This window comes from Gobio gobio, assembly GCF_949357685.1.
Source record: "Gobio gobio genome assembly, chromosome: 20".
Lineage (NCBI taxonomy): Eukaryota > Metazoa > Chordata > Actinopteri > Cypriniformes > Gobionidae > Gobio > Gobio gobio.
Window position 1 is genome coordinate 14,523,092 of NC_137113.1, and position 25,148 is coordinate 14,548,239.

Genomic DNA, 25,148 nt, shown 5'->3' on the forward strand with positions numbered 1-25,148 from the left:
TGGAACACACACATGCACAAAAAGAGATATTTTTGTCAGTCAGTGGGATCCAGTGTTGTTTGGGCTACAGTGTTCCTCCTTTGTGTTCTGCAGAAAAAAAAAAGTCTTGCAGGTTTGAAATGACATGAGGGTGAGTAAATGATGGCAATTTTTTTTTTTTTTTATCTAATCTAACATTAAATTAGGGGTTTGTAATCTGTGAGATTGCAGTGACAAGAATATGAACAGGTGAATCAGAACGATGAGTCACATATATCATAATGGTTTCCCAGCAGCACAAGCCCTTCTTTCAAAGAGACTGTTTTCATTGTTCCCATGACAACTTAAAAAAAGGCATGATGAAAATTCATCGGGCTCCTTTTGAGCATGGCTGTTTCTATAGCAACAGGAAGAGAGAGACTGGGTTTGTAAGAGGCAGGAGCTACGAGTGTGTGAGAATGAACACGTTATTATGTGTAAGAAAGATAGAAAGAGTTTTTATTGTACTGATGCGGAAGCATCTGATTTCCTTTTCTAACAACTCAATAGAATCTACCTGTTCCTCCTCGAAACCCCATCCCTTTCACACAATTGTGCCCCCCTCCATTGGGCATACAGTGCTTCTTGGCTTCCCACCATTTCTGTCTGTGTGTGTTTGCACCTCCTCCCCCCTCCACCATGGATTTCCTCTCAGAGAGGGAGCGTGTGGTGTGTAATCAGATGACAACAACTGATAATCCAGCAGCACACCCACTCTGTCCTGTTCACAGTGGAGCGAGAGCGCACAAGTGGAGGAGAGAAAAGAAGTAAAGGAGGCGGGAGCTGCGTGGATAGAGGGGAAGGAGACAAGAGGAGGAAGTGGGAGGTATGTACATGTGCGTGTGTGTATGTGTGTGTGTATGTGTGGAGGGAGGTTGTTGACTTACCTGTGGCCATGAGGGAAACCGCAGTTGTGCCTTTATAAAGCAAGTGCTGCTCTGTGTGAAAGGAATGGTAAAATGAGGCTTTAAAAAAGGGGAGTGAAGGTGACAAGGAAGAAAAGACAAAGGATGACAGGGCCTTGATTGGACCATGTATATTCGCTAGTAAAAGCAAAAGGTGAGATCTTCCTTGTTTGATTTTCTTGTATGAGATGAGAGGTTCATTCAGTGTTTATATTTACATGTGTGTAAGAGTGTGTCCCAGTGTAAAGCTAGTACGGATGTATGGTTTTCTGGATGGGTGGAGGTTAGCCTGTGGGTTGAGGTGGAAGAAGAGGGTTAACGGTGAACACCTTGTCTGTTATTTTTAGATGCAGTGGGAAGATAAGTATTTTGTTTTCCCGTGATAAGTGAGGAGAGATAACATCTGTCATTATGAGAGTCACAGTTATACAGGTTAGTTTTCCCCCTGTGGCTAGTTGCGTAAAAATAGCCATTATGTTAAAACAGTGTCTTAAGATCAAGTATGACCCACTAACCGTTAGTCAAGGGGCAACCAGTAAGCAACCAGTCTTACTTTTCGGTATCAAATTAGGTCAATCTATGTGGTTTATGCAACGGCCTGTTGCAGTTGAAACATTCGACTAATGATCAGTATTAAATAGTGTTAAATAACTGTAAATACAGTATTAAATGTGTTTGAAGTATAGAACACTTGTTGAGCAATAGTGCTACCCTGCAGATACACAAAAGTGTAGGCCTACTTTTTATTATTTTATGAGTTATATATTAATATTTGTGGATTTGATGTAGATTATGAACACTGGCTTTAGCACACATGGGCTTTAGATCTTTTAGATCTAGAACACCTTTTTATGAGAACATAGATCATGCAAAATTCTACTACACACTTACTGGTATGAAAGTAGTCAAATTCGCAGCAACATTTAAAAAACACAAGGCATCAGAGATTTGTAGAGCTTGGTGAATGTTGTGTGTTCCAATTCTGCAGAAATCAGAGTTCTGCATGCAGATTCTGTGTGGGCATCCTTGGAAGTTAGATTTATATGGTATGATTCAACTAGTCACAGATGGCCTAATCATTAAGTATCCAAGAAGATAACACAAAGGTTGCAAGTTTATTTCAGAGTTTACTCCTGAAAGTTTTGAAATGCCAGTCCCTTAGTCTACTGCAAGTTGCTTTAAAACAGTGGCACCTCAATAGCAAGGAATAACTAAATTCTGAATTAATGTGTGCCTTGAATAACCATCACAGATTAGAGTGTGAGTGTGTTGTAGTTTGGATTCAGCAGTATGTGTGTGCTGACAGTAGGGAGTGACAGACCCAAAAGTGCTTCCCAAAAAATCTGCTGGAGTGTGATGTAAACATGAACAGGCCTGACACACATGCTCTCAAGACTTCCTAGAAATGAGAAACACTCTCACAGTAATGATTTGAGGTCCAATATACCATAAAGTTTAGATCAGTTTGCAACGTTCAACCTCCTTTCCTTTTTGGGCCATGTGGAGTGGAATTGGCCACCTGTGCTGGAGCCCCATGCGGATTAACGTCCTTCTGAGAGAAGCTGGCATTCCCATGTTGTAGCTAATAATCTTAAGACTTAAATTGGGTTTATCCATCTGTAATCTGGTCAATCACTCAAGGGAGAGATACCTAGACATCACTCTGTCCTATTCACTTTAATCTATGTGCAGTAAGGACAAAAGAAATCTAAGCTTTATCTACCGTAAAGGTTTAAGGGTCATGCCAATTAATCAGAAATTCAATGGATTTTCCAGTAGACAATTAAAGAGAGAAATAATTGGTGTGCCTCTTCCATCTTAAGAAACTTCTAGCTGTTCAATATATTGTGTAAATAAATACGTTTTAAAAGATTAATATTAATTATACTCTACTAAGCTTATTAATGTCTGTCTTTCTTTACCAGTAGATATTACACTATGGAGGAAGGACAACAACCTACATCTGACATCTACCTCCCAAGCATCAGCCTTGGATCTCTTGACGCCGAAACGGTGGAGGACCATGAGCTGCCAACCATTTCTTTATCCAAAAGCTCGATAGAAATGGCGAGTGGACCTCCTCAACGAATGGAGCTGGCATGGTATCGTCAGAATTTGCGCAAGAGTGTCAGCAGTGCAACATGCACTCAAAGGCCTATCAGTCTGGGTGGAGCGTCTGGAGTCCCTGTGAACGTTTGTGACCATGAACAGGGAAGCTTGCGCAGTGGCATCAGCACCCCTGAGACTGTAATCTGGCATGGAGGAACTGCAAGATCCTGGAGCGTTATGGAGGACTCGCCCAGAAGGACTCCAACGCAGGATCTATTCCTGGGGCAAAATCAGGTCTATAGTGGTGTGAATTGTGTGCCACACTCGCCATCCACAAATAGAGATTCAAGGATAAAGGGCCTGGTTTGCAGGGAGGGATGTTGTCGATGTTGTGGACCTGCAGAGAACCTGACAGGATGCAGCTGTTGCAGAGTGGCTTGCAGAATGGGTTCTTCAGGTCTGAGCAACAGCTTCACACCACATGGAGCGAATACAGACGGCCATGCTCAGAGCAACTGTGAAAGCCATCATTTAACTGCATGCCATAGATCTACCTGTTCTGGCCACATGATGAACCCTGCCTGTTTGAGAAATGCTTGCAGTGTTCTTCCATGCCCTGGACATTTGATATCACGGCCACCTTGTGCAGGAAGCCCCTGTGCAGGACAAAGATCACTGCTTCATTCAGGCTTGCTCGGTTTTCCACCACTTGTTTCATCTGTCAGCGAGACCAGACTTGACAGCCGGAGTACAGGCCATTGCTGTGGATCCGAGTTAAGGGGGCAGAACTCCTCCTGCCTTAGACTAGACCGGACAGGTCTGACTAGTCTCAACAGGACAGTCAAAGATGCCACCACCATGACATCTGACCATGAGCTCAGAGATGTTGGTGTGCAGACCATGTCTGATTCCTTTGTTTCTCCTCTTTCTCACGTGTTTCCTGAAATTAGTTTGAGAGTGGATTCTACCTCGGACGCATTTTTGACAACGCAGCACATGTGTCATAGGACCCCTGTGAAGGAGGTGGAATGGGATGCTGAGGGTATGACCTGGGAGGTGTATGGTGCAGCTGTGGACCCTGAAGAGCTTGGCCTGGCAATCCAAAAGCATCTGGAACTTCAGATCAAAGAGACTGCAGCCGCTGCAGCTGCGGCTGTGGCTGATCAAACAGAAGACTCCACGGACAATGCCAGCAGCCTTGCACTGCAGCCCAGGCGACGGAAGAAGAGTGAAGGCATTATAAAAACACTGCGCAGTTCTGCATGCTGCTCTAACCCCAATACTGTGGGAGACTAAAATGATTAGTGCAGGGTCAGAGCTGGCCTTATCAGTGTGTTGGTGCCTAGGTTGGTGCCCAAGCAGGGCTTGACATTAACACCCGCCAATACACCAAATGCATTTGGATTTCAGCAGTGGCATTTAACAAAGTCACTCCCACTAGCCACTTTGGCGGATTGAATTTTATATATAATATATACTTTATTCAATTGTAGTCTTTTAAAAAGGCATCTGGAAAGTAAAATGTAGTGTTGTCAAAAGTACATATCACTTTTATCATAGCGCTTTTATCATCACTTTCTCATCTCTCTGACAGCGAGTTGACACACAAACCCGCCTCCCCTCACTCACTCTTTCCATTTGCTCCAGATGAATATTGTTGGTGGCACAGGACTTTCGGCGTGGGATTGCACGTATTATGCATAGTTTTACTCATTCTCGCAGATTTTGTAAGCAGCGTTTTTTCGCTTAAACAGTCAAAATACACACAAAATGCCGGTCTTTGTGAGTATTCACGTAAACACAGTCAGTTATGTTTTAAGTGAATGTAAACAGTTGAAAAAGAAAACGCCTAATATACCTGCTGCCAAATTATCAAATACTATTAAAATGGCTGGTGAGTAAAAAAGTTAATGTCAAGCCCTGGGTATAAGGTATAGAAACAGTACTACTTTTGCTGCAAGGTGGAAATGGATGAATGGCCCATGGTAAAGCTATTCATCTAGCTAAAGCTAATTGTCCTTCAAATAATATATCTAAATATTTCAAGGCCTTGTCTGCTTTGCTATCAAAGCCCCACTATTGGATCAGTAAAGTGGTGATGTTCAGAGAAACACTGGAAGCTAATGTTGCATAGAGCTACCATTTAAGTTTACAGACAATGGCGTGTTTCCACCTACCTTCACACATGGCCTTGTCCCTGTCTTGACCTTCAATGTATCTTTTGGATGCCCTTTTTTTGGCCAAAAATACCAAAATGCTGATTTTGGTGAGCACTGAGTATTAGCATTTTTGAAAACGCTAAATAAAGGCTAAATGTGTCTGTTGTATTTGTTGTATTTTGAAAAGCAAATAGCAGGTTAATGAGCATTAGCTAGAGGTACATTAAAATTAATGGAGCTCTCGGACACCCTGAAGGGCTTCCTGGAGCAAGATCTGAAGGCTAGTTCTATAGTCTATGATCAAGATGGATTTAGATCTCTGTTTTCTGATCTCACAGATTCATGGTGTTAAACCGTTTGTAGTAGGCTAATAGACAAGCCACCAGTACCATGTGGCAGGAATTTCATCTCTCTCTCTCTTTTTTGTCTTGATGTAAATGGTGATTGGTAATGGTTTGGCCTGGTGGGTTAGAGTGGGCTCAAGGCAAGAATCAATCCACAGTGGTAAAAATATGACAGGTAGGGTAGGCAATTTCAGAGAGGCTAGCAATAGTAAGCTAGCTTTGAAAGCATAAGATCCCACCCTCCCTTTCAGAGCGTCTCCAAAGCCATGCCTCCTTCAAAACACATGAATACGCACAGCCAGAGCAGAGTCTGCAAAGCGTCACGAGAGACAGCGTTAAATTACCTTGTGTCTCAAAGCACATATTACAATAATAATGAACGTAAGCAACTCAAAGAACTCAAACTTGTACCAACTGACTGCTGCAGATTCATTATGTTGTTGATAGTGTTGCCATAGAAATGCATAAATCAGAGTCTGAGGACGTGAACCGCTCTGTGTAGAACATCACCGGTTGCTATCTCTTCATTACGGTAGTTATGGCGTGAATTCAGCATAAGTTTGGAACTGTAAAAAGTGGCTGCTGTTTGTTTGTGGCGCTCGGTGACTGTGTACAACTCTGCATAGCCTCATGAAACATGCTGATGATGTGGTGTCTGCATGAGCAGGGTGCGTGCAGGTATGGAAATACATATGTTAACAGGCAGGTAGGACATTCTATCATTGCATTCGGACCCAATGCAATGATTGGACAAACATTTCTTTCCACAGAAGATATGTGTAATTTTTTTAAACATTTAGACCACTTCTATTATTAATTGCTATCAGGATGTGAAGAGTTTCAACCAGTATAACAAAAAGTGAAAAACATCGCCCCTAGCTTTAATGCTCATGAGGTTTGGGGGTGTGTAAAGCTAGGTTCTTATCTGACCTACTGATGATTGGTAAATATAGACTCAAGGTCAACTTTTACAGTACACTATGAGCTGAAACTAAGCCCCGGTCCTAGTTCTATGCTCAGGGATGATCTCAATAAATGCATAAAATTAAAATTTGGTGCCAAAATTTGACCTGAAAAACTTTTCACTATTTTCATGTCACAGTTTAATAATAAAGAATATATTGTGGTTGTGTCCTATTCAGAACCTGTGCAACAACAAAGATAATTATGGCCATTTTCACATCATTTCATAAATCATATTTGTTTTGTTATGTAATATCATAAAACCATTTGTTCTTTATAATGTTCAAATATTCAAGTTTGATTGGTTTATTTCACATTCAGTAAGAGTTTGACTGTTTTTATGTATATCATAATCACATGGGCTATATCACAACTAGCATATACAGAATCAGTCATGATTTTGTGAAAGTTAGGGATTGTAATAAGAGCAATCTCTGTCAATAATATTTAGATTATGTTAATTAAAATAGCATGGACCTTATTGTATGTAAGTAAATGTATATCCAGAATCTCTGACCAAATTAACAGTATGTGCTACACAAACTGCTTTTGTTTTTCTTTGCCAAAGCAATGTTTTCTTATTTGTCTTTTCTTTCTTTTTTTGGACCAGAGCATTGTGATTTAACATAATATAGATATTACTGGATCAACACCTTAAAGTATGATGAAAACAAGCTTTATATAGGCTTTCTACAGCAAAAACTACACACATGTGTTTTAATATTGAGAATAGTGAATGTCTTAAAGTATGAGCAACAATAAAACGTTTGGCAAACAAAATTCTGTGCCTTTTATTTTGATTAATTTGCCCTAAAACAAGGAGATTTCTCATTGGCTTGCTGGCAATGGGATTTATCTTTGTTTGTGAAGAACATGGCAAAGAGAGGGAAATGAGAACATGTCAGAAGGTCCTCCTAAACTTGGTGAACTGTTTTCCAGTAGATTGCCCTGGACATTTCCATGGCTCTTTTATTGTAACTTTTACCAATTGGATGAGCAGGCACATTCCCTGGTATTGACTGTCCAGTCCCTGAGCAGGTGATCCCTTGTTTTTTTGTTTTTCCTTGCTGTGCCATATTTAACAGTTTGGAATAAATACAACAGGTGAGCAGGGACACATCATAAACAAGCATAATAAAGCTCCATTCAGCCTGAATATAGTTTCATGCATATAGTAATTAACATCTCAGCATCTCTTGTCTTAAAATCTGCTCCACCTGAACAAATAACTTTGAAATTCAGTAGGTTTCACAGGCCCTATTCTATCTCTCCATTCTGGTTTGTATGCCCTCTGCTGGTAACATGAGAAACATGTTCACACTACTACTAATGTATAAATCTTCCATCCTGTACTATCTTGAACTCATACGTTTAGCAAAAGCTATAAGCTAAGTTAGACTAATTGTAAAATCTACTATGAAAATAAAGTGGTGTAGTGGTTTAAGGTCCAGCTGAAACTGTATATCCTCAAAGTTCAGGCTATAAACAATCTCCATTTTGCCCTTGAGCAAGACTCTTAACACCAGGTTGCTCCAAGGGGATTTTTTGTTCTGTAATGAGTGGGCTGTAAGTCACTTTGGATAAATGAGTGCATGCTAAGAACAGGTTCTGCTAATCTTTAATGAAATGAATATATAAATGACACATGGATGATCTGTCATAATCTTGTTAATTATTTGTCAGGGCTTGACCAAGGTAAAACTTGAATCCTGCAAGGTTATGGAAGGTCATATGAAGGCCAGCACTTATCATCCAAACAGCTATGGCGTGACTGTAAGGAGGCTACTGGCAATCTATTCTGGGAAATTTGTTTTGCACTGTGGCAAGTGATGGGCTGTAGCTGAAAGTGCTGATGGGACTCCCATGATCCCCTGGGGCCAGCTTGTTCTGAAAACCCCCAGCTACCCCACCAGAACAATCTAGGATTGGGAGGGGTATTGTGAAAGTGCTTTGTCCCAATGACAGGGGTAGGGAGTGCACAAAGGATGGCCTCTGCACTAGGCATGGTATAAATGGGTAATCACCAGAGCGCAACACACAGTTTACTGTAGATCATGGCAGTAAGGAGCCAATTTCTTCCACTGTTGCTAATCCTTCTGGGTCTGGCGCTGGACAGAGCCTCCACCCATGCATTCAACCCCAGTCGCCTTCAACAGCACAAAGTCCTCCACCTTGGTGAGAAATGAAATCAACGCAAACCACTGACATCTTTCAAGTGCATTTCAAGTGGTGCTATCTTGAGAAGAAGTAAAAAAACTGAATTTACACTTATTTCTATGTCTTTCTCAAAGATCCAAATATGGATTTCCTTTCCTTCTTTCCTCTCCTGGTACAACACCTTTCATTTGCTTTCACATAAATCCTCTGTAGCTTGTTTGCTCGTCTGCATGGTACTTTAACTGACATTGACTTGAGTGTTGTTTTGTCCTTAGACTGGCCGCAGGACTGTGGCCTGGCTCATTTCAAACCAAACACAGTGGAGCGTATCGTGTCGGGCAATGAAGCGAGACCCCACTCCTGGCCGTGGCAGGTCTCACTGCAGGTAAATTACACTTGAAATGACGGCATTACTCAAGGTGTAACAAGAAAAGGAATTCGCTGATGCTTGTATTTATTTTAATAGGTTCGTCCCAGAGGGAGTAAACATTATGTTCATGTGTGTGGAGGAACTCTGATCCATAAGAACTGGATTCTTACTGCTGCTCACTGCTTCCAGAAGTAAGGCAAAGCATAAGTTCTAAGGGTGCTGCTCGAATTTTGTGCAGGACAAGTCGTTTTTCCGCTTAGATGTCATAGTCAACCAATCACAGTTTGTATCCCTCTCTTTGTGCTCGTTGCCCAGGGGAAAGGCAGAGGATGCTAGTAGCTGGCGTATCGTTTTGGGTAAGCATCAGCTGAAAAGATCAGAGACTGCTGAGCGCGTTTTCCCAGTAAAGAGGATCTACAGGCATGAGCACTTCCGTTATCCAGCCCACAGTGAGCTAGACTATGACATCGCATTGGTTAAAGCTGGCACGGACATCCAGACCAGTAACTTCATCCGCTATGCCTGCCTGCCGCGCAAGCAGATCAACCTTAAACCGGGGCACTACTGCTGGGTGACCGGCTGGGGAGACACACGAGGTAAAATCTGCATCATAAGCCTTTGTGCTAAGAAAGTTGAGTCTTGAAATATGATGGCTGGTTTATCTATGACATCAGTGGCTCATAAAGTATGAGTGTACAATAACACCCTCACTCACAGCAGTTTCTACCATAGAAACTGGTTCATTTTATGCCCCTGAGGCAAACTCTTAATGTTTTGTTGATATCACTGAGTTTACGAAGGGAGGTGATCCACTTATCCAGAACATGGGTTTGGCATCTCTTCTTAGGCGGGAAAGAAAACGTGTCACTTGCCGAGGCACTGAATCAGGCTCGGCTCCCAGTCATCGACTACAAGACCTGCCGGCAGAAGAAGTTCTGGGGTGACCGCGTGCGAGACTCCATGATTTGTGCTGGGTTCCGAGATACAGAGGGGACCCCAGCCGCATGCCAGGTGAGAAAACTTTTATGAGAAAATGTATCATGGTGCCCTATTTTCAACTCTATTCATACCTTAATTGCTGAAATCATACAGAACTTGAATGCTTCCTCATGCCAGTTAGATTGTGCACCCACACACCTTCTGAAACATTGTTCTTCTGTCATTTCTGGCCATATCTCGCACTTAGTCAATGTGTCCTTTATCTCTGCCACAGTACCTATTTCACTGAAATCTGCTGCTGTAACTCCTGTTCTTAAAAAACAAATCTGGAACCAGCAGATTTCTCCAACTATCGCCCAAACTCAAATTTACCATTTATTTCAAAAATCTTGGAAAAAGTTGTTGCCAATCAGTTACAGTCCTTTCTATCTCTCCGCGATCAGTTTGATTAATTTCAATTGGGTTTTAGCTCACATCACAGCACTGAAACTGCTTTGGTTAAGGTTGTATATGATCTGTTGCTTTCTGGTGACTCAGGCAATCTCTCCATTCTCTTTCTACTCGACCTCAGCTCAGCATTTGATACTGTTTGTCACAAGATATTACTCTCCCGCCTTTCAGACATTGGTGTCTCAGGTGCTGCACTATCCTGGTTCTCTTCCTATCTCACTGATAGACAATACTACATTGCTATGCATAAACATAAATCTTGCACTGCCTTACTCAGTCAAGGTGTTCCCCAGGGCTCTGTTCTAGGGCCACTACTATTTATTGCCATGTCTTACATGCCTGTAAAGCGTCCTTGAGCCTGGAAAAAGGCGCTATATAAATTAAACATATTATTATACCTTCTCTGTGGCTTTTCTTCCTAAAGGGTGACTCTGGTGGCCCTCTGCTGTGTCAGGTGGGGCGTGACCGATGGGAGGTCCGCGGCATTGTGAGCTTCGGTCCTATTGGATGCACCGTGGAGAACAAGCCCAGCGTCTTCACTCGCACCGCAGCCTACATCCCATGGATAGAGGCTACACGCATCAGGGACTTCTTCTTGCACTAAACTGCCACTTCCAAGAATTCCTTGCTCACATTTACAGGCACAGGAAGAGTTGTGATAGCAACTGATTTAGTGCCATGTCCCGGTCTGGGTCTAGCCCATGGACCTGCTTATCCATTTGTGGTCCTAGAGCTGGTGTGCATCATCACAACCACCAGCCACCAAGTTAGGGTAGTTTGCACTGGTTTGTGGGTCGTTTCACCGCTATGCATGTGAGATTCTCCTGGGCTTCGCTATAGTACGGCAAAGTTTGAACTGCTTTCAGCTAAATCACATTGATCTCCACATTGTGTTCAGCAAGCCAAGCAACACTTTCTGTAAAACAAGTCCTGGCTATCCTACATTACACTCAGTTCAGTTGGCCTTGTTTTTTTCTGTAAGGCATGGCATGTACATTTGTCCTCTCTAGGGCAGTCCGGTACTCAGTCTCTAAGGTGCTTTGACGGTCAACGTCAAGAAGTGATCGAAAACGTCACCTGTTGGGGAGACGGTGTCCCTTTGATAAAGTCTACTCCAGTGCTTTTCACCAAACAGGCTAGGTAAATTCCACACAGGATGGATATTTATACTTTACACTTTAAGCCGCTACAAGGAATTTATGCGGATAATTTTCATACATTTCTTTATAATCATTATTTTAAGAAGGAGCTTTAATTATTGCATCATTTAATCATAATTATTCAAGCTACAGGGAGAGTGAGTTAGTGTAACAATACTGTTAGAGTAAAAAGACGATTTCTCAACCAGAATGATTATTATATGTGTGAATACTATAACATATAAGGACATAATGAGGGATATTCATTCTGTAATATTATAATTATCATTCCTCTGTTCTCTACATATTGACTGTAGAAATAAAAGTTGACCTGCTTACAAATAAACCATTTGTTAAACAAGACCCCTATTTGTTCATTTCTATGAAAAACATTTTAGTACATTACAAATAACATGATGTACTAAATTTGAATTATTTTATTTTTTATATTTTGTGACTACAGGATGTAGTATTACTCAAATAAATGAATACATTCATTCAATTATTGTATTATACAACTTACAAATTTGAATACCACTAAAATACAAATAAAGAACCTCAAACAGTGGAAACTAGCATTTTATTTTAGATGGTTGCAGAGGAAGTTTAGTCAGCACTGATAAAGTGCATCAATTCACAATGAGAACAGATGAAACCACATCATTAAAGGATACACAGAGTTCCTCAAACTGCAACTTATAGCAAAGACATGAACTTGAACAACTGTACGACTGAGATGTCCCCAGCAGATTCACAGCTACATAGTCCACACAGCTGGAGACAGTCTGGCTCTTCCGTTTAAATATTACACCTAATAGAACTCTGAAGAAGTCTGTGCACATGTGGTGGTCCATGGGTTTCTTTAACAAAAAACAAAGCATCTCCAAAAAGGGGTGAAAAAGATTAAGAATGGGCTCAGAGTCAAAATAAGTCCATGGTTTGAGCTCTCAGTCCTCCTCAGTAATGTGAAGGCGATTTCCCCTTCAGGTTATCCCAGTTGTTGTAAAGAGCATACAGCCCTGACATGGCTAAACCCACGAGACCTCCTCTGGCAACTCCTTTGAGTCCACCTGAACACAATAAATATGTATGTAATTAATTAATATAGCAAATATGATGTTCAATAGATTAAACTTCCACAATATTTAGCACTTAAAGGGATAATTCACCCAAAAATGAAAATTACCCCACGATTTACTCACCCCAAGCCATCCTAGGTGTATATGACATTCTACTTTCAGATGAATACAATCTGAGTTATATTAATAAATATCCTGGTGTAGTGCACAGCACATTCCAGGGCCCAGTTTATGGCCTGGCCACTCTCTGTTGTCCATAACAGTGGACAAAGGTTTGCTACATTTTGATAGGATCTTGGTAGACTGACACAAACAAACTGTCCAACGCCATCAGATAAAGATGCTTGGACAACAGCCAGACACCTCTTAGAGGCCAAAAAGACCACCTCTTGTACCAAGCCCAGGAAGGACAAGACATATAATTGATCCACATGTAGTTTCTGCCCTTCACCCAAATCCCTAGTGTCCTGGGGCCTCATTTATAAACGTTGCGTACGCACAAAAGAAGGCGTACGCCGCTCTCTATGCAATAATTGGTATTTATAAAAAGCAAACTTGACGGGAAAATGTGCGGTCCTTCACGCAAGCTCTGACCCAGGCGTACGCACAAAAACGGATGAAATGAGAAATGGCGACACCGTCGGCAGATGGAAGAAACACGTGAAAGTGTGTGAAACTGTAGACCGTTGTGTAAAAGAAATGGCAATAGGCTATGCCTCTCATAAATAACTTGAAGACTTCACAAAACAAGTATTACAATTAACAGCCTACACGAACACCCGTTTGATCGATCTGCAGTGTAAAACAAACAAAATCAAACGAAAATTACAACAGAAATGCAAAAAAAAAAAAAAGTTAAATGTTCTGCAAAAATATTGACATGTTATGCAATTCATCCTCATATATAATATGGTAAACAGAACGAAATAATGTACAAAACTGATATTCTCGTCAATGTGTCCGTCTGGCGGAGCAGATATAGATGCAATTAGATAGACAGATAGATAGATAATTAGGGAGATAGATAAATAGATAAATAGATAGATAGATGTATTAATGGTCCACTGGGGAAAGTTGTTTTCATAGTAAAAATTTCTTCATCAGCTACGGAATCATGGTATTCATGCAAATGCCTTTAGTTTGTTTTATTTTCGATAAAATAACTGACGTATGTCTCAACCATTCAGAAAGCTGCAAGAAATTACATTTGCACTGAACTATTTCCCATTTCCACGTAGATAATAGGGATAGGGATTAATAGGGATTCCCCAATAATTGCCGCCAGTCTCTCATCAAGAGGGCTCAGCTCCGGTGTTTCCTCTCCTCCACCCGTGGCAGACACACTCTGGCGATGCAGCGCTAGACGCTTTATTGCCTCGACTTTGATGTCCGACCATTTCTTTTTTTTTCGGCCACGGTCCGAGGTTGTGAGGCTACAGCATTTACGGCGTCTGCAACCTTTTGCACTTCAAGTGCCTTTTTGGCATTAGTAATGGCCACACTGTGCCCTCCAAAAAATATTTTTCTCCTCTTTTCCACCTCGCCAACGATAATTTCTACTTCACATTGAGTGAAGTTACGTTTTTTTAATTTCCTCTCTGTATTTGCCATGATTTCGCAATCGATGAATATTAATTTGTGGGTGTTTCACGGACTATTTATGGGCAACTATGGGCGTGACATGAAGCCGCAAAAGCTGCGCTACATTTAGAATTGATTGTGATTTATTAAGGGAAAACTGCGTAGGATGTGCGTGCGCACGGTTTTATAAATCCGAATATTTCTGTGCGTACGCACGTCCTATGTTTCATCCGTACGCCACTTCTGACGCAAATCCTACGCAAAGTTTTATAAATGAGGCCCCTGGTCTATGACTGCCATAAAAATTCCACAGGACCTTAGCAGTATTGGGTGAAAGAAAGACCACATCCAAATCCATTCATAACTATGTTTGGAAAACTTAAGACTGATGTAAAGTACACACATCCATTTCATACTTATTCAGAGAAATAAGTATTCTAAGTGACAACTATTTGTAATTTGCAACATCTTACACAGAATCAGCTGTTAATGAACAAATCAATGAATGGACAGTTCAATCTTTTTCCATCATGTTTGGTTTCTATTTGTTTAGAATATTGCCACGGGTATTCTGATGGTGGTTTGGAAAGTGAGAAATGCATTGGTAAACTTTAAAGACACTTTAAAGACTTCTAACTGTGTACAGTATGCAAATTAGTTCCACAGGAGAAAGGAGGGTGGGCCACACGGTAAGCCCCCTCTGATGCCAGCAGCCAATCGCAACACTGGAATGGAGAAGCGCCAAATTGCAATCTCCTCCTATTCGGAAAAGGATAAAGGTACCCTTTCAACTGACACACCTTGTTCTGAGTTTGAGAGAGATTGTGACAGAGCAACAAGTTCTGAGTCTCCCTTCAAGAGAGACAAACAGTTCACCAAGTTCTGAGTTTCTCCTGGAGAGAGACAAACAGTTCTCCAAGTTCTGAGTCTGTCCGGCGAGGATGAGACTGTGACAGAGCAACCAAGTTCTGAGCCTCTGGTTAATCCAGAGAGACAACAAAAGATCTGAGGATCTGAGTCTACTGCTTGTGAGGCAGCAACAGATACGACCACGTTCTATGCCTCCAGCCTGTGAGGAAAGAGACATTAACAACCACTACATTCAGAGTTTTAGTCTAGCGAGACTACAGTACGTCCCGAGTCTCCATGCCAGAGAGACCAAAGCGGATTGACCAAGTCGAGTGTCTGACCCACAGAGTCAGAAGACACACAGAGACATTTGCAACAAGGTTAAGCTCAGGAGAGTAAACCTTCACTTTGAGGTTCCTTCGTCTGCGTGTTCCAGATTAAGTACCTCCTGCACCTACTTCAGGGCCCCATCTGCCTGTTCCAGATTTTAGGACCCTTTGGTGCTCCAGGAGATCAGCATCCCACAGATCTTCGTGTTCAAGACTGTTGAAACGGATTCCAGCTCCTTTCCCATTGCATTGTCGCCCAGCACAACCAGTGGAAGAAGTCACCTCCATCGGACTGCTTACTCAACCACGTGGAACGTAAATATCACTTAACCAAACCTCTTTCCAGAAACCATGGCATTGTTGTATATTATCAGTATATGATTTTCTAATTTACATTAGAGGTAATTTAACTGATGCTAGTTAATAACAAATAATCTTTCGTTTATTTGTTTGATGCATAATAAGGTTCTCCACCTTAGTTTCAGAGAAACAACAGTTTATCTTTCCATAAGATAACGCAACACTTCTATAGCCACACTCAACTTAATTACATGTATTTTATGTATCTTATGCACTTTATTCCTTTATCATTCATTGTATTAATTTAGTAGCTGTGTTAGTTATTCTTGTTTATCTTTTGTTAATAAAATCTATTTTATTACAATTGTGTCTTACTTGTGCTGATAATACAGAAAAGGCTCTACAAGTTAGAAATCTCACCAATCTTTCAGATAAATCAGCTGACCAACTCTCCCCACTTTACATTCAATCTAAAATGATTGAACCGCCTCCTGTTTGGAGTGTTCTCAAAGAGCCAAGGTAAAAGACCTTGACTAGTGTCCCAAACTAAGAGAGGGGGAAGGTGGTCATCTGATGTACTCATAACCACACCTTAAGTGACGTGTGATCCAAAAATCACAACGTCAGCGGTGACCTATAAGTACCTATGAGACCTATGAGTACCTATCACTACCTTACTTGACGTCCTAGGATGGACGAAGGTAAAATCACTACATAATTGGCGTCCCTTGTTTGGGCCCAAAAGTGAAATTATTACATTGGCTAATCCAAACATTATAATGGCAGTGAATGGCTGCCCAAAATTTGAAGCCCAAAAAAGTGCATCCATCCGTTATAAAAGTACTCCACACGGCTCCGGGGGTTAATTAAGGCCTTCAGAAGTGAATCAATGGTTTTTTGTAAGAAAAATATCCATATGTAACACGTTATAAAATATCTAGCTCCCGGCGGACCCCCTTCCGTAAAAAGCGCCACTGGCATAATTATGACGTCGGACGTAGCGTAAGCATTTTGAACTGCGAGAGGCGTTACACTCTCTTCGTAAGTTGAATATGGAAGGCGGTCTGCCGGAAGCTAGGTATTTTACTTTATAACGAGAGAAATATGGATATTTTCTTACACAAACCCATCGGTTCGCTTCAGAAGGCCTTTATTAACCCCGGAGCCGTGTAGATTACTTTTATAATGGATGGATGCACTTTTTTGATATTAATATAAATCCGATTGTAATATACATATGTCATATACACCTAGGATTCACTTTTTGGTGAACTATCCCTTTAAGTCAATGTGGCTTTTCCTCACCTGTGGATTTAAAAAGCATCCCTGTTAACGTTCCAGCTGCCACTGTGTTGAGGTCATCCTCTGCACCTCTGGCCTTCTCAATGGCCACACCAAACACACTATACAAGAGAGCTGTTGAGAAAAGAGAAAACAGCATTGTTTTATGCATGTCTCTTTGGGTCTGTTCACACCTGGTCACTTCATGTGATTTTACTGATCGGATAGCCATCTCATTTGTTAAAATGTCAACGTTCATGTCAACGAAAGCAACAGATATGAGCTTCATTTTGTTTATCATCAGCAGTGTTGGGGAGTAACTAGTTACATAATTTAATTACAAAATAAATGTAACTGTAATCAGTTACAGTTACTGTGAAAAATTGTGTAGTTAAATTACAGTTACTTATGAAAATGTTAATGATTACAAAGGGGGTTACATCTGAATATTTTCTGTAAAAAGCTAGGATGTTAAATAATATTAATTTGCTGCTTTGCCTGTTTTTGATGTGCACAATGCCTCCTGTCATTTAAAGGCTGTTTAGTGAAGTGATGCTATTCTGTTGCTATTGATTGATTGGTACTAATTTAAATTTGCAGCACCACGTCTGCCAATTACATCAATCCACATTGCCATGACAGCTTATGAGTTAAACTTGCTTTCAGTTTCATTTGTGGCAGTTTGCGTGTTGGCTTGCTGAAGAGATGCTTAACTACTCGTCTGCTGAGATGCATGTTGCAACGCTATCATATCTGGCTATAACGCGCTCTTTTTATAACACTTTATTTTTGTGAAACACATGTAAAATGTACATGTGGTTTAAACAACCAGATGCATTTACAGTTGTCCAGTTTCATTTGGAATATGTCTCAAACCACCTCCTGAAGTAGTTTGAGTGATCAGATTGAAATCCGTCTTGAAAGCGTTTCAGAGTGCATTTACACCTGGTCTATTCACGATCGGATAGCTATCCGATCAGAAAACGCATGAAGTGACCAGGTGTAAACAGGGCCTCTAACTAATTCCAAAAAAGGTTGTGAAATTCTTTTATTGAATTCAATGCATTTCTTACCAACAGTTCCTAGTGTGTTGGCCCATGATGCCCCTTGTCGTGTAACCATGTTCAAAATCCTGAAAAAAACATTACAAAGGTCAATATTACAATAGAATTATATGGGGAATAAACAATGGGCAAAGTTTTAGTGAATGTTGAATTTTTTTTTTTTTTTTACAGAAACACCAAATCATTAAAGTTGTCATTGAACCAAAAACTGAAATTAAAGCTACACTGTGTAACTTTTTTAGTCTATTCTTAGCTAAAAACACTTAGTTCTTTCAAAAATATATGTGCTCATTAATGTATATTTACTTCTTTCAAGTAATAAAGTATTCTCGTAAGTTTATAATATGCCATTGAAAATACATAAGGTAATGGGATCTAACGGTGGTCGCCATGTTGCCCCTCCATCTTGAAAGTACATTAGCCAAAGAGGGACATACCCGTAAATTCAAGCTTCGCCTTTGGCGTTTTAACCGGTTTTAACACTGTGCGCGTCAACTTGTTCAGACTTGTCTGGTGCATGCGCAGAGAGTTTTCATCTCAGCAGCTCCAGTAACAGAGTTATACGGAGTTTTCCTGGCTTGTTTATTCCTCAAAAGTCTGTTTTTCCTTGTGTGGTATTTCTGTGCGTTAATAACTCCGTAAGTAATAATAGTTATTGTCATTGTGGATGTGTTTCAGAGTGTGTCATCATGTAATTCAGTTGATGTTACCTCAGAAGTATTTTTGTGTCAACATACAATAGCGTAATGCTCACCTATTTGAATAATCATTCAGTTATTAACAATGTTTATTCGTTTATAGAAAATATTTGCTTGTAATGTATGTTGATGGAAATATGTATCAGGTCTGATCGGCATATTAACACTTGTTATACAGAGCTAAACCTGCGCACACACTTTTGTAACCGGACACCGCTTGTTAGCAGCGGCAGCTCCGCTCCTTTTAATGCAGCTGCATTTAGCGCCTATATGTGGTACAATAAGCTCTGGTTTACGGTTACATTATACAAATGTAACTTATAAGTATAGTTATACAGTTCTTAACTTTGTATATTCTGTCATGTCATTATCATGTATATTTACCATCCTAATTTGTTCTCTCACAGAAACCACATTTATGTACATATCCATGCAAACCTGTTTATGCCTTGCAATTGGATGACTGAATAAACATTACTATCATCAAAGTTCACTCTGGATTAGCTGCAGTTCTTTCTAGCCGAATAATTAGGCCAGTTGAGTTCCAACCATCCCACTGCGCACAGAATATCCCACAGGCACCGTGTCGAATGTGGACGAGGTCGAACTGGAAGCCATATTAATCTTGGACTAAATCGGCCACCGTAGGAGTTAAAACGAAATCGGAATTGAACAGAACAGAAACTAAAATTCACTGGATGGTCATATACAAGTTCACCACTAGATGGGGGAAAATATCACACAGTGTAGCTTTAAAGAAAAAAAACAAACATTTTGGTAATTCAATTTGGGTAATTGAACTGGACATGCTGTTCAGGGTGTCATCGTTTACAGGTGATAAACCGTAAAGTTTTTTGGCAATGACCTGCCTCTCGATATTTCAGAACAATTTGTTAATATTCGTGATGGTGAAATTGTAACTTATCCACATGAGTGAACAAAATAAATCCTTTTTTTCTGTGCATCACTACAAATACATGTTCACTGCATTGCAGCATATTTCTTATAACATCCTATTTTTCATATTTAAGCGCCATCATATCAGCCATTGCACAGTCTGCTTCGTGGAATGTTTAAAAAGGTGTATTTTCCAATAGCTGCAGAACACTAGATCCAGGGGGCGAGGTTGGATCCGGATCCAGATCCAGGGGGTGGAGTTGGAATAGGTTTAGGTTTGGGGGTAGGTGTAGTCTCAGCCTCAGACAGACCGTTGGCTGAACGTCTGATGCATATGGCACACTTAACTGGAAACGCTTCAGGATTTTAGAATTCGTCATCTGGTTGGTTGAATTCTACACGATGTCCAGGAGACGTGTGTTGTGTTCTTTAACGGTCAGCCTGGAAACAAATGCTGTGACACCAAACTCCCTCGTGTAAGAAGAATGCTGTCGTATTTACAACTGTGACAATGAGCGCTTATCAGGATCAATAAATGTTGGATTTTCAAAAGTATGTGACGTTCGCGGCTCCATTGTTGGAGTAATATAGCAAAGTATATAAAGTGTGATCCAGATCCAGCCCCACCCCCTGGATCTCGTGTTCTGCAGTGAGGACCATCTCGCATTTTCTATAAAGTAACTTAAATAATATTAATTTTCAATCAAAGCATTTAAAAAAGAACAGACACTTACTGTACGTTTCGGGGTTTGGACCATGGCATGTCTCTAGTTTCCATCAGGCCCATACGGAGACCATTAACTGTCCCAAAAGCAGCACCTTCAAAGTAATAAGCAACAGTTAAAAAGGGTGAAGATTAAAGACATAAGATTGATCAAAGACTGCAAAGAGACAGGCCTCACCTGTTATACAGCATCCCCCGATGGTGAAGAAGGCCAGCTCAAAGCGACCACGCGTTTTATTTGCCCCAGTTGGCAAAATAAACTCATCTGTGTCCTAAGGCACCATAAAAGCATCTTAATTGTAAGGTTTTGTGTATTACTATAATTCCAATATCATACACAATACAACCATACTAGCATTCATAAGGGCATGGGTCAACTAATGAAGGCAGATTTTAATAGAAGGGTAAAACTACACTCTCAGGAAATCACATCAGGTCAGGGCCATTATCAGTATAGGCTTTGAGAGGGACAAGTCCCCCCAATAATTGGAAATTGCCAAATTGTACCCCACAATATTTGATAATTATTAATGCTGCTCTCCATTACGCACCGCACTGTTTGTTGTTAGGATGGCAGGACAGTTTAAAAACTCGTCAATGTTAAAATGATGGCCAATCAGATCAAAGAAGGTGGGGTTTAATGTTCACAGATTTGAATTCCAAAGCAATGCTTTTAGTTTTTACAGTGAAAGAGTGCGCACGTGGGAAGATATAAGTAGCTAAACATTTAATATTTGACAACTGTTTTATGATGGATAATATGTTAAATGACCCACAGTAACATAGAGTGATGCAAACTACTCAACTTTGTAATTTCACCATTTTGAATTGAAAATATGCAATCATTTCAATGGTCACTCGTAATTGAATGTGACGAAACAAGAAACGTTTTACACTTTTGACATATTAGACATGCTAACAAGAGTGAATGTGTGCATATTATTACATGAAATTTTATTAGCAAATAGTTTAAATGGATTACTTTACATTTTTAACTAAATAGACTATAATTAGACCTAGAATTTCTTCTTTATTCCCTTAAATCTCTTTTAATCCTTCGAGTATTGAATTTCTTTAAATAGAAAAACCTTTTAGACATGGTTACGGCCTTGCACCAGGTCTTACAATAAATATATGCAATTTATCAATCACAACTTCTTTTGGCCAAAACAGTGTTCTGAGATGATTTTGTATGCTACAACTCTCCATTGCGGTTTAATGAACTGTTTGGGGTTTAATAACTGATTTGCTTCTTTATTTACCATTAAACAGTCTACAATAGGTTTCCATTTTGACCCCTTAATTCCGTCCATTAAGATTATAATGAGCTAGACTTCTCAAATTCATAACACAATCATTTCTACCAACCTTTATATAAACCTGAAATGTAGCTGTGGTCATATAGAAACTCACCTGTATGAGGTAACGAGGGTCAACATTGAGGTACGGCGAGAGAGGACTCATACCAGTCACTGAGAATGACAGATAACACTCAGAATACATTATCATAAATATATAGATTCTCACAGCAACTCATTTGACCTCAAAGTGAATAGGATTGATACACTTGACAAAGCTTAGACACTTATCACGTAACTTACATGGTACTCCTGCGAGCTCAGTATTTGAATACTCAGGGGTTCCTCCACCGAAAAGGCTCCCGAGTCCCCCTTTAAATCCTCCCGATTCCGGCGTGTTATTATCCATTTCTTTAGAGATGATACAGAGAAACCCGTCTGGATGGATGATCAGACTTCTTCTTTACCGACCGATAAAATTGATGACCGCTAGCGACAACAAACGATTTTCTTTACCAACAGTGTTGTATAACATCTATTTAAAATCCCACATAGATGTCACTGTGCTAAATTGTTGTCAAGTGTTGATGTTGGATGGCTAGAGAGTTTCTCTGACCTCCACATGCTGCCCTGCCGTAAAGTGAAAGGACACTGCCGACGTAACACTGCCGTAAAATTACTCGTGTGATTGATCCATAGACTGTAAAAAAGCTCGAAGATTCCAACAAAACAGTAATGTATGCAAGTATAACATTAACATTAAATACATTTTAGTTTGCTTAAGTACCGTATGTAATATCAACTTGAAAAGTCATGGGGCTAGTTGTGTTTGAGAGACAAGAGACCTGTCAGTGAATTTAATGTTACCAGTTTGACTGCACGACATTTTGCGACCACCCGTGTTTTGTTCTTCTTCTTCTTATTATTATTATTTTACGGCGGATCGCAAACAAATACGTGCATTACCGCCACCTATATCAGAAATGGACCATTGACACTTCCTACATTTCTATACCCAACATAAATTCCCCTTATTTACCCGCATAGAGACATCATCGAATTTCATCCGGCCACCCGTGTTTTGTTGCGCAAGAGTGAATTTTTTTTTTTTTTTTTTGTCAATTTCAGCAATGAAATACTAACAGATTACATTCATGACAATGCCACCAATAATAAAATAAAAAATATATTATATATATAAAAAAGAAAAATTAAAGTCAGATATAAATGCTGGGTTGTTTCTACCCATGTTTTGGTCAAATATGGACAAATAGTTGGGTTTAAACATTTAATTTACAAAATGAAACCAACGGTTGGGTTTATCCATATTTGACCCACATAGGTTGAAACAAATCAGCAGTGCAGTATCTGTTTTTGCTGTAGGCCTATCAGAGATTAATGTTAAAATGTGAAGTGGGTTTGTTTTTATGAGAAAATAAATAAATAAAAACAACGAAAATGAAAACAACAAAAGAACAGCAACCTAAAATTTGAAACTGTAATTTACATTAAATTCAACCATGGCATTACATTACATTATATGGCTGCTTAATAACTTAATAATAATATATTAATTAATTTGATAATAATTAAACTTATAATAATTAATAATAATACAAAATGATATCCAATTTTTTCAATGCAGTCTAATTGAGTGATATGATATCCTATATACTTTTTGTATTTGATATTGACTTTTTGGGTAACAGCCATAATTGATAGATTGATCGTTTATTTCATTTAAATTATTAATTTTGAAGTATTTGACAGACATAAATAGACTGAAAGTGTGTTTGATATGGTTGGAGAAAAATCTCTGACACCAGTGATGATGCTTTCCCACTAGATGGCAGACAAGGACAAAGTTGTGTCTGATGGAGTTACATGAACTTTTTTTTTCTTCTTCCTTTCTGTTATTGTGTTAGTTTGTGTGTGTGAGTGGGGGGGGGGGGGGGGGGGGGTGTCTACCTCACACCGAATCATGTGCCACAATAAAGCATGTCCCGCAATGCATGCTTGAAAGCACAAATGGTTGTTTAGCACCATAAAGGTTGTCTTCTGATCCTCCTAGCTCGCATGAGATTTAAGAGGAATTCGCCGTGTGGGAGGATGCTGAAGCAGAATTCTATCACCATTGATAATTTTTTTCTGTCTCTTTCTTTTCCACCCCTTGAGGTGGAGCAATAACGTTTGCCATTGTTGTCATTCTGTGAGCTCAGACTTCCTGGCATCCACACTAAATTACCCAGGGCTTTCTGTGGGAGCAGAAATGGCTCACTGTTCCCCAACAAAAAGACCATTCACAGTCAGTGGAAGGCCTCCTATAGACAGCCCACAGCGCTGAAGAGAACCAGAGGCAGGCGAATAGAGACAGGCACCCCGAGGAACATGGCCACACTGGGAAATGACCGTGATGTCATAACGAATGCATCTCACAGAATATCTTTTTATCATGCTTGTGTTTTATCATCACACTTTGTTGTCAGCCTCTTGGATCGAGACTTTTTGTGCCAAAACTCAAACACAACAACAAATGTTGAGTAGCCTACACACAAAAAACTCCACAAGGACCCCAAAGGGGGTGTGTTACCATGGAGATTTGAAAGCTGCGCAGAGCCTCTGTTCCTTAAACTAGTTTTGAGGAGATGAGAGGGGAGGATAAGAGGGGGTGGGGGTTCAAAGGGGTCCTCTGAAACCTTTCAGATGAAGACATAAAAGACACTTTTTTCTCTCATAAAGAGTAAACAAGCATGGCACATACTGTTGCTGTCTGAGATTCATATAACAGATTTAGTTCGTTTTGAATTTCCACCAGCCATTCCTCCAGTCTTCAGTGTCACATGATCCTTCAGAAATCATTCTAATAAGATGATTTGCTCAATTATTATTGGTGCCCAGTTGTTGCTGCTTAACATTTTTGTGGAAACCATGATACATTTTTAATTAATAGAAAGTTCAGTGAACAACGTTTATGTGAAACAGAAATCTGTTTTTGTAACATTATAAATGTAAGTTTAATGTCTTTGCTTTAACAAAAGTACTTGGTATTGTATTTCAGTGTCCATAAAAATATTAAGCAGCACAACTGTTATCAACATTGATAATAATATGCAAGGTTTCTTGGGCACCGTATTAGAATGATTTCTGAAGGATCATTTGACACTGAAGACATCACTGAGTAATAATACTGAAAATTCAGCTTTGCCTCACAGGAATAAATTACATTTTAAAATATATTCAAATAGAAAACAGGTATTTTTAATTGTAATAATATTTTGCAGATCTTCGTTGATGTGCGTGACGGAGGGATTCCTGCCGCTGTTTTGACACATTTTATAAGCTCTTCACGAGTTCTCAGCTGGTCAAAATACCATCATATGTAGGCTACACACATGCAATGAGCACATTTAGCCAAGCACACAGCATTGTTTTGGATGTTTGGTAAGTTACGTCACAAAATATACGTAATAAAAGCCGACCAATCAAGTTGTGAACATACTTGCCTTTAGATTCAGTATCTTTAGGTTCGGCGTTAAAAAATGCCAATGTGAATGC

At 39.9% G+C, this 25,148-nt stretch overlaps 3 protein-coding genes across 3 annotated transcripts; 2 read left to right on the plus strand and 1 right to left on the minus strand.

The window, feature by feature from the left end:
• Window positions 1-724: 724 nt before the first annotated feature.
• Window positions 725-7,204, plus strand: LOC307116831 (uncharacterized protein). Its single transcript, XM_079801263.1, has 2 exons — window positions 725-844; window positions 2,852-7,204. Exon 2 carries the CDS (start codon window positions 2,862-2,864, stop codon window positions 4,266-4,268), a length of 1,407 nt encoding a protein of 468 aa, XP_079657389.1. The 5' UTR covers window positions 725-844; window positions 2,852-2,861; the 3' UTR covers window positions 4,269-7,204.
• A 1,145-nt stretch (window positions 7,205-8,349) lies between these two features.
• On the plus strand, window positions 8,350-12,061 carry LOC307116834 (elastase-1). The gene is made up of 6 exons (XM_079801268.1): window positions 8,350-8,613; window positions 8,871-8,980; window positions 9,062-9,156; window positions 9,281-9,561; window positions 9,813-9,976; window positions 10,779-12,061. The coding sequence occupies exons 1-6, from the start codon at window positions 8,493-8,495 to the stop codon at window positions 10,956-10,958; spliced, it is 951 nt and encodes a 316-aa protein (XP_079657394.1). The 5' UTR covers window positions 8,350-8,492; the 3' UTR covers window positions 10,959-12,061.
• On the minus strand, window positions 12,057-22,488 carry timm23a (translocase of inner mitochondrial membrane 23 homolog a (yeast)). Its single transcript, XM_079801271.1, has 7 exons — window positions 21,897-22,488; window positions 21,709-21,767; window positions 20,474-20,567; window positions 20,306-20,390; window positions 17,986-18,044; window positions 16,937-17,047; window positions 12,057-12,563 (listed from the first exon to the last, which is right to left on the minus strand). Exons 1-7 carry the CDS (start codon window positions 22,000-22,002, stop codon window positions 12,451-12,453), a joined length of 627 nt encoding a protein of 208 aa, XP_079657397.1. The 5' UTR covers window positions 22,003-22,488; the 3' UTR covers window positions 12,057-12,450.
• Window positions 22,489-25,148: the final 2,660 nt, after the last annotated feature.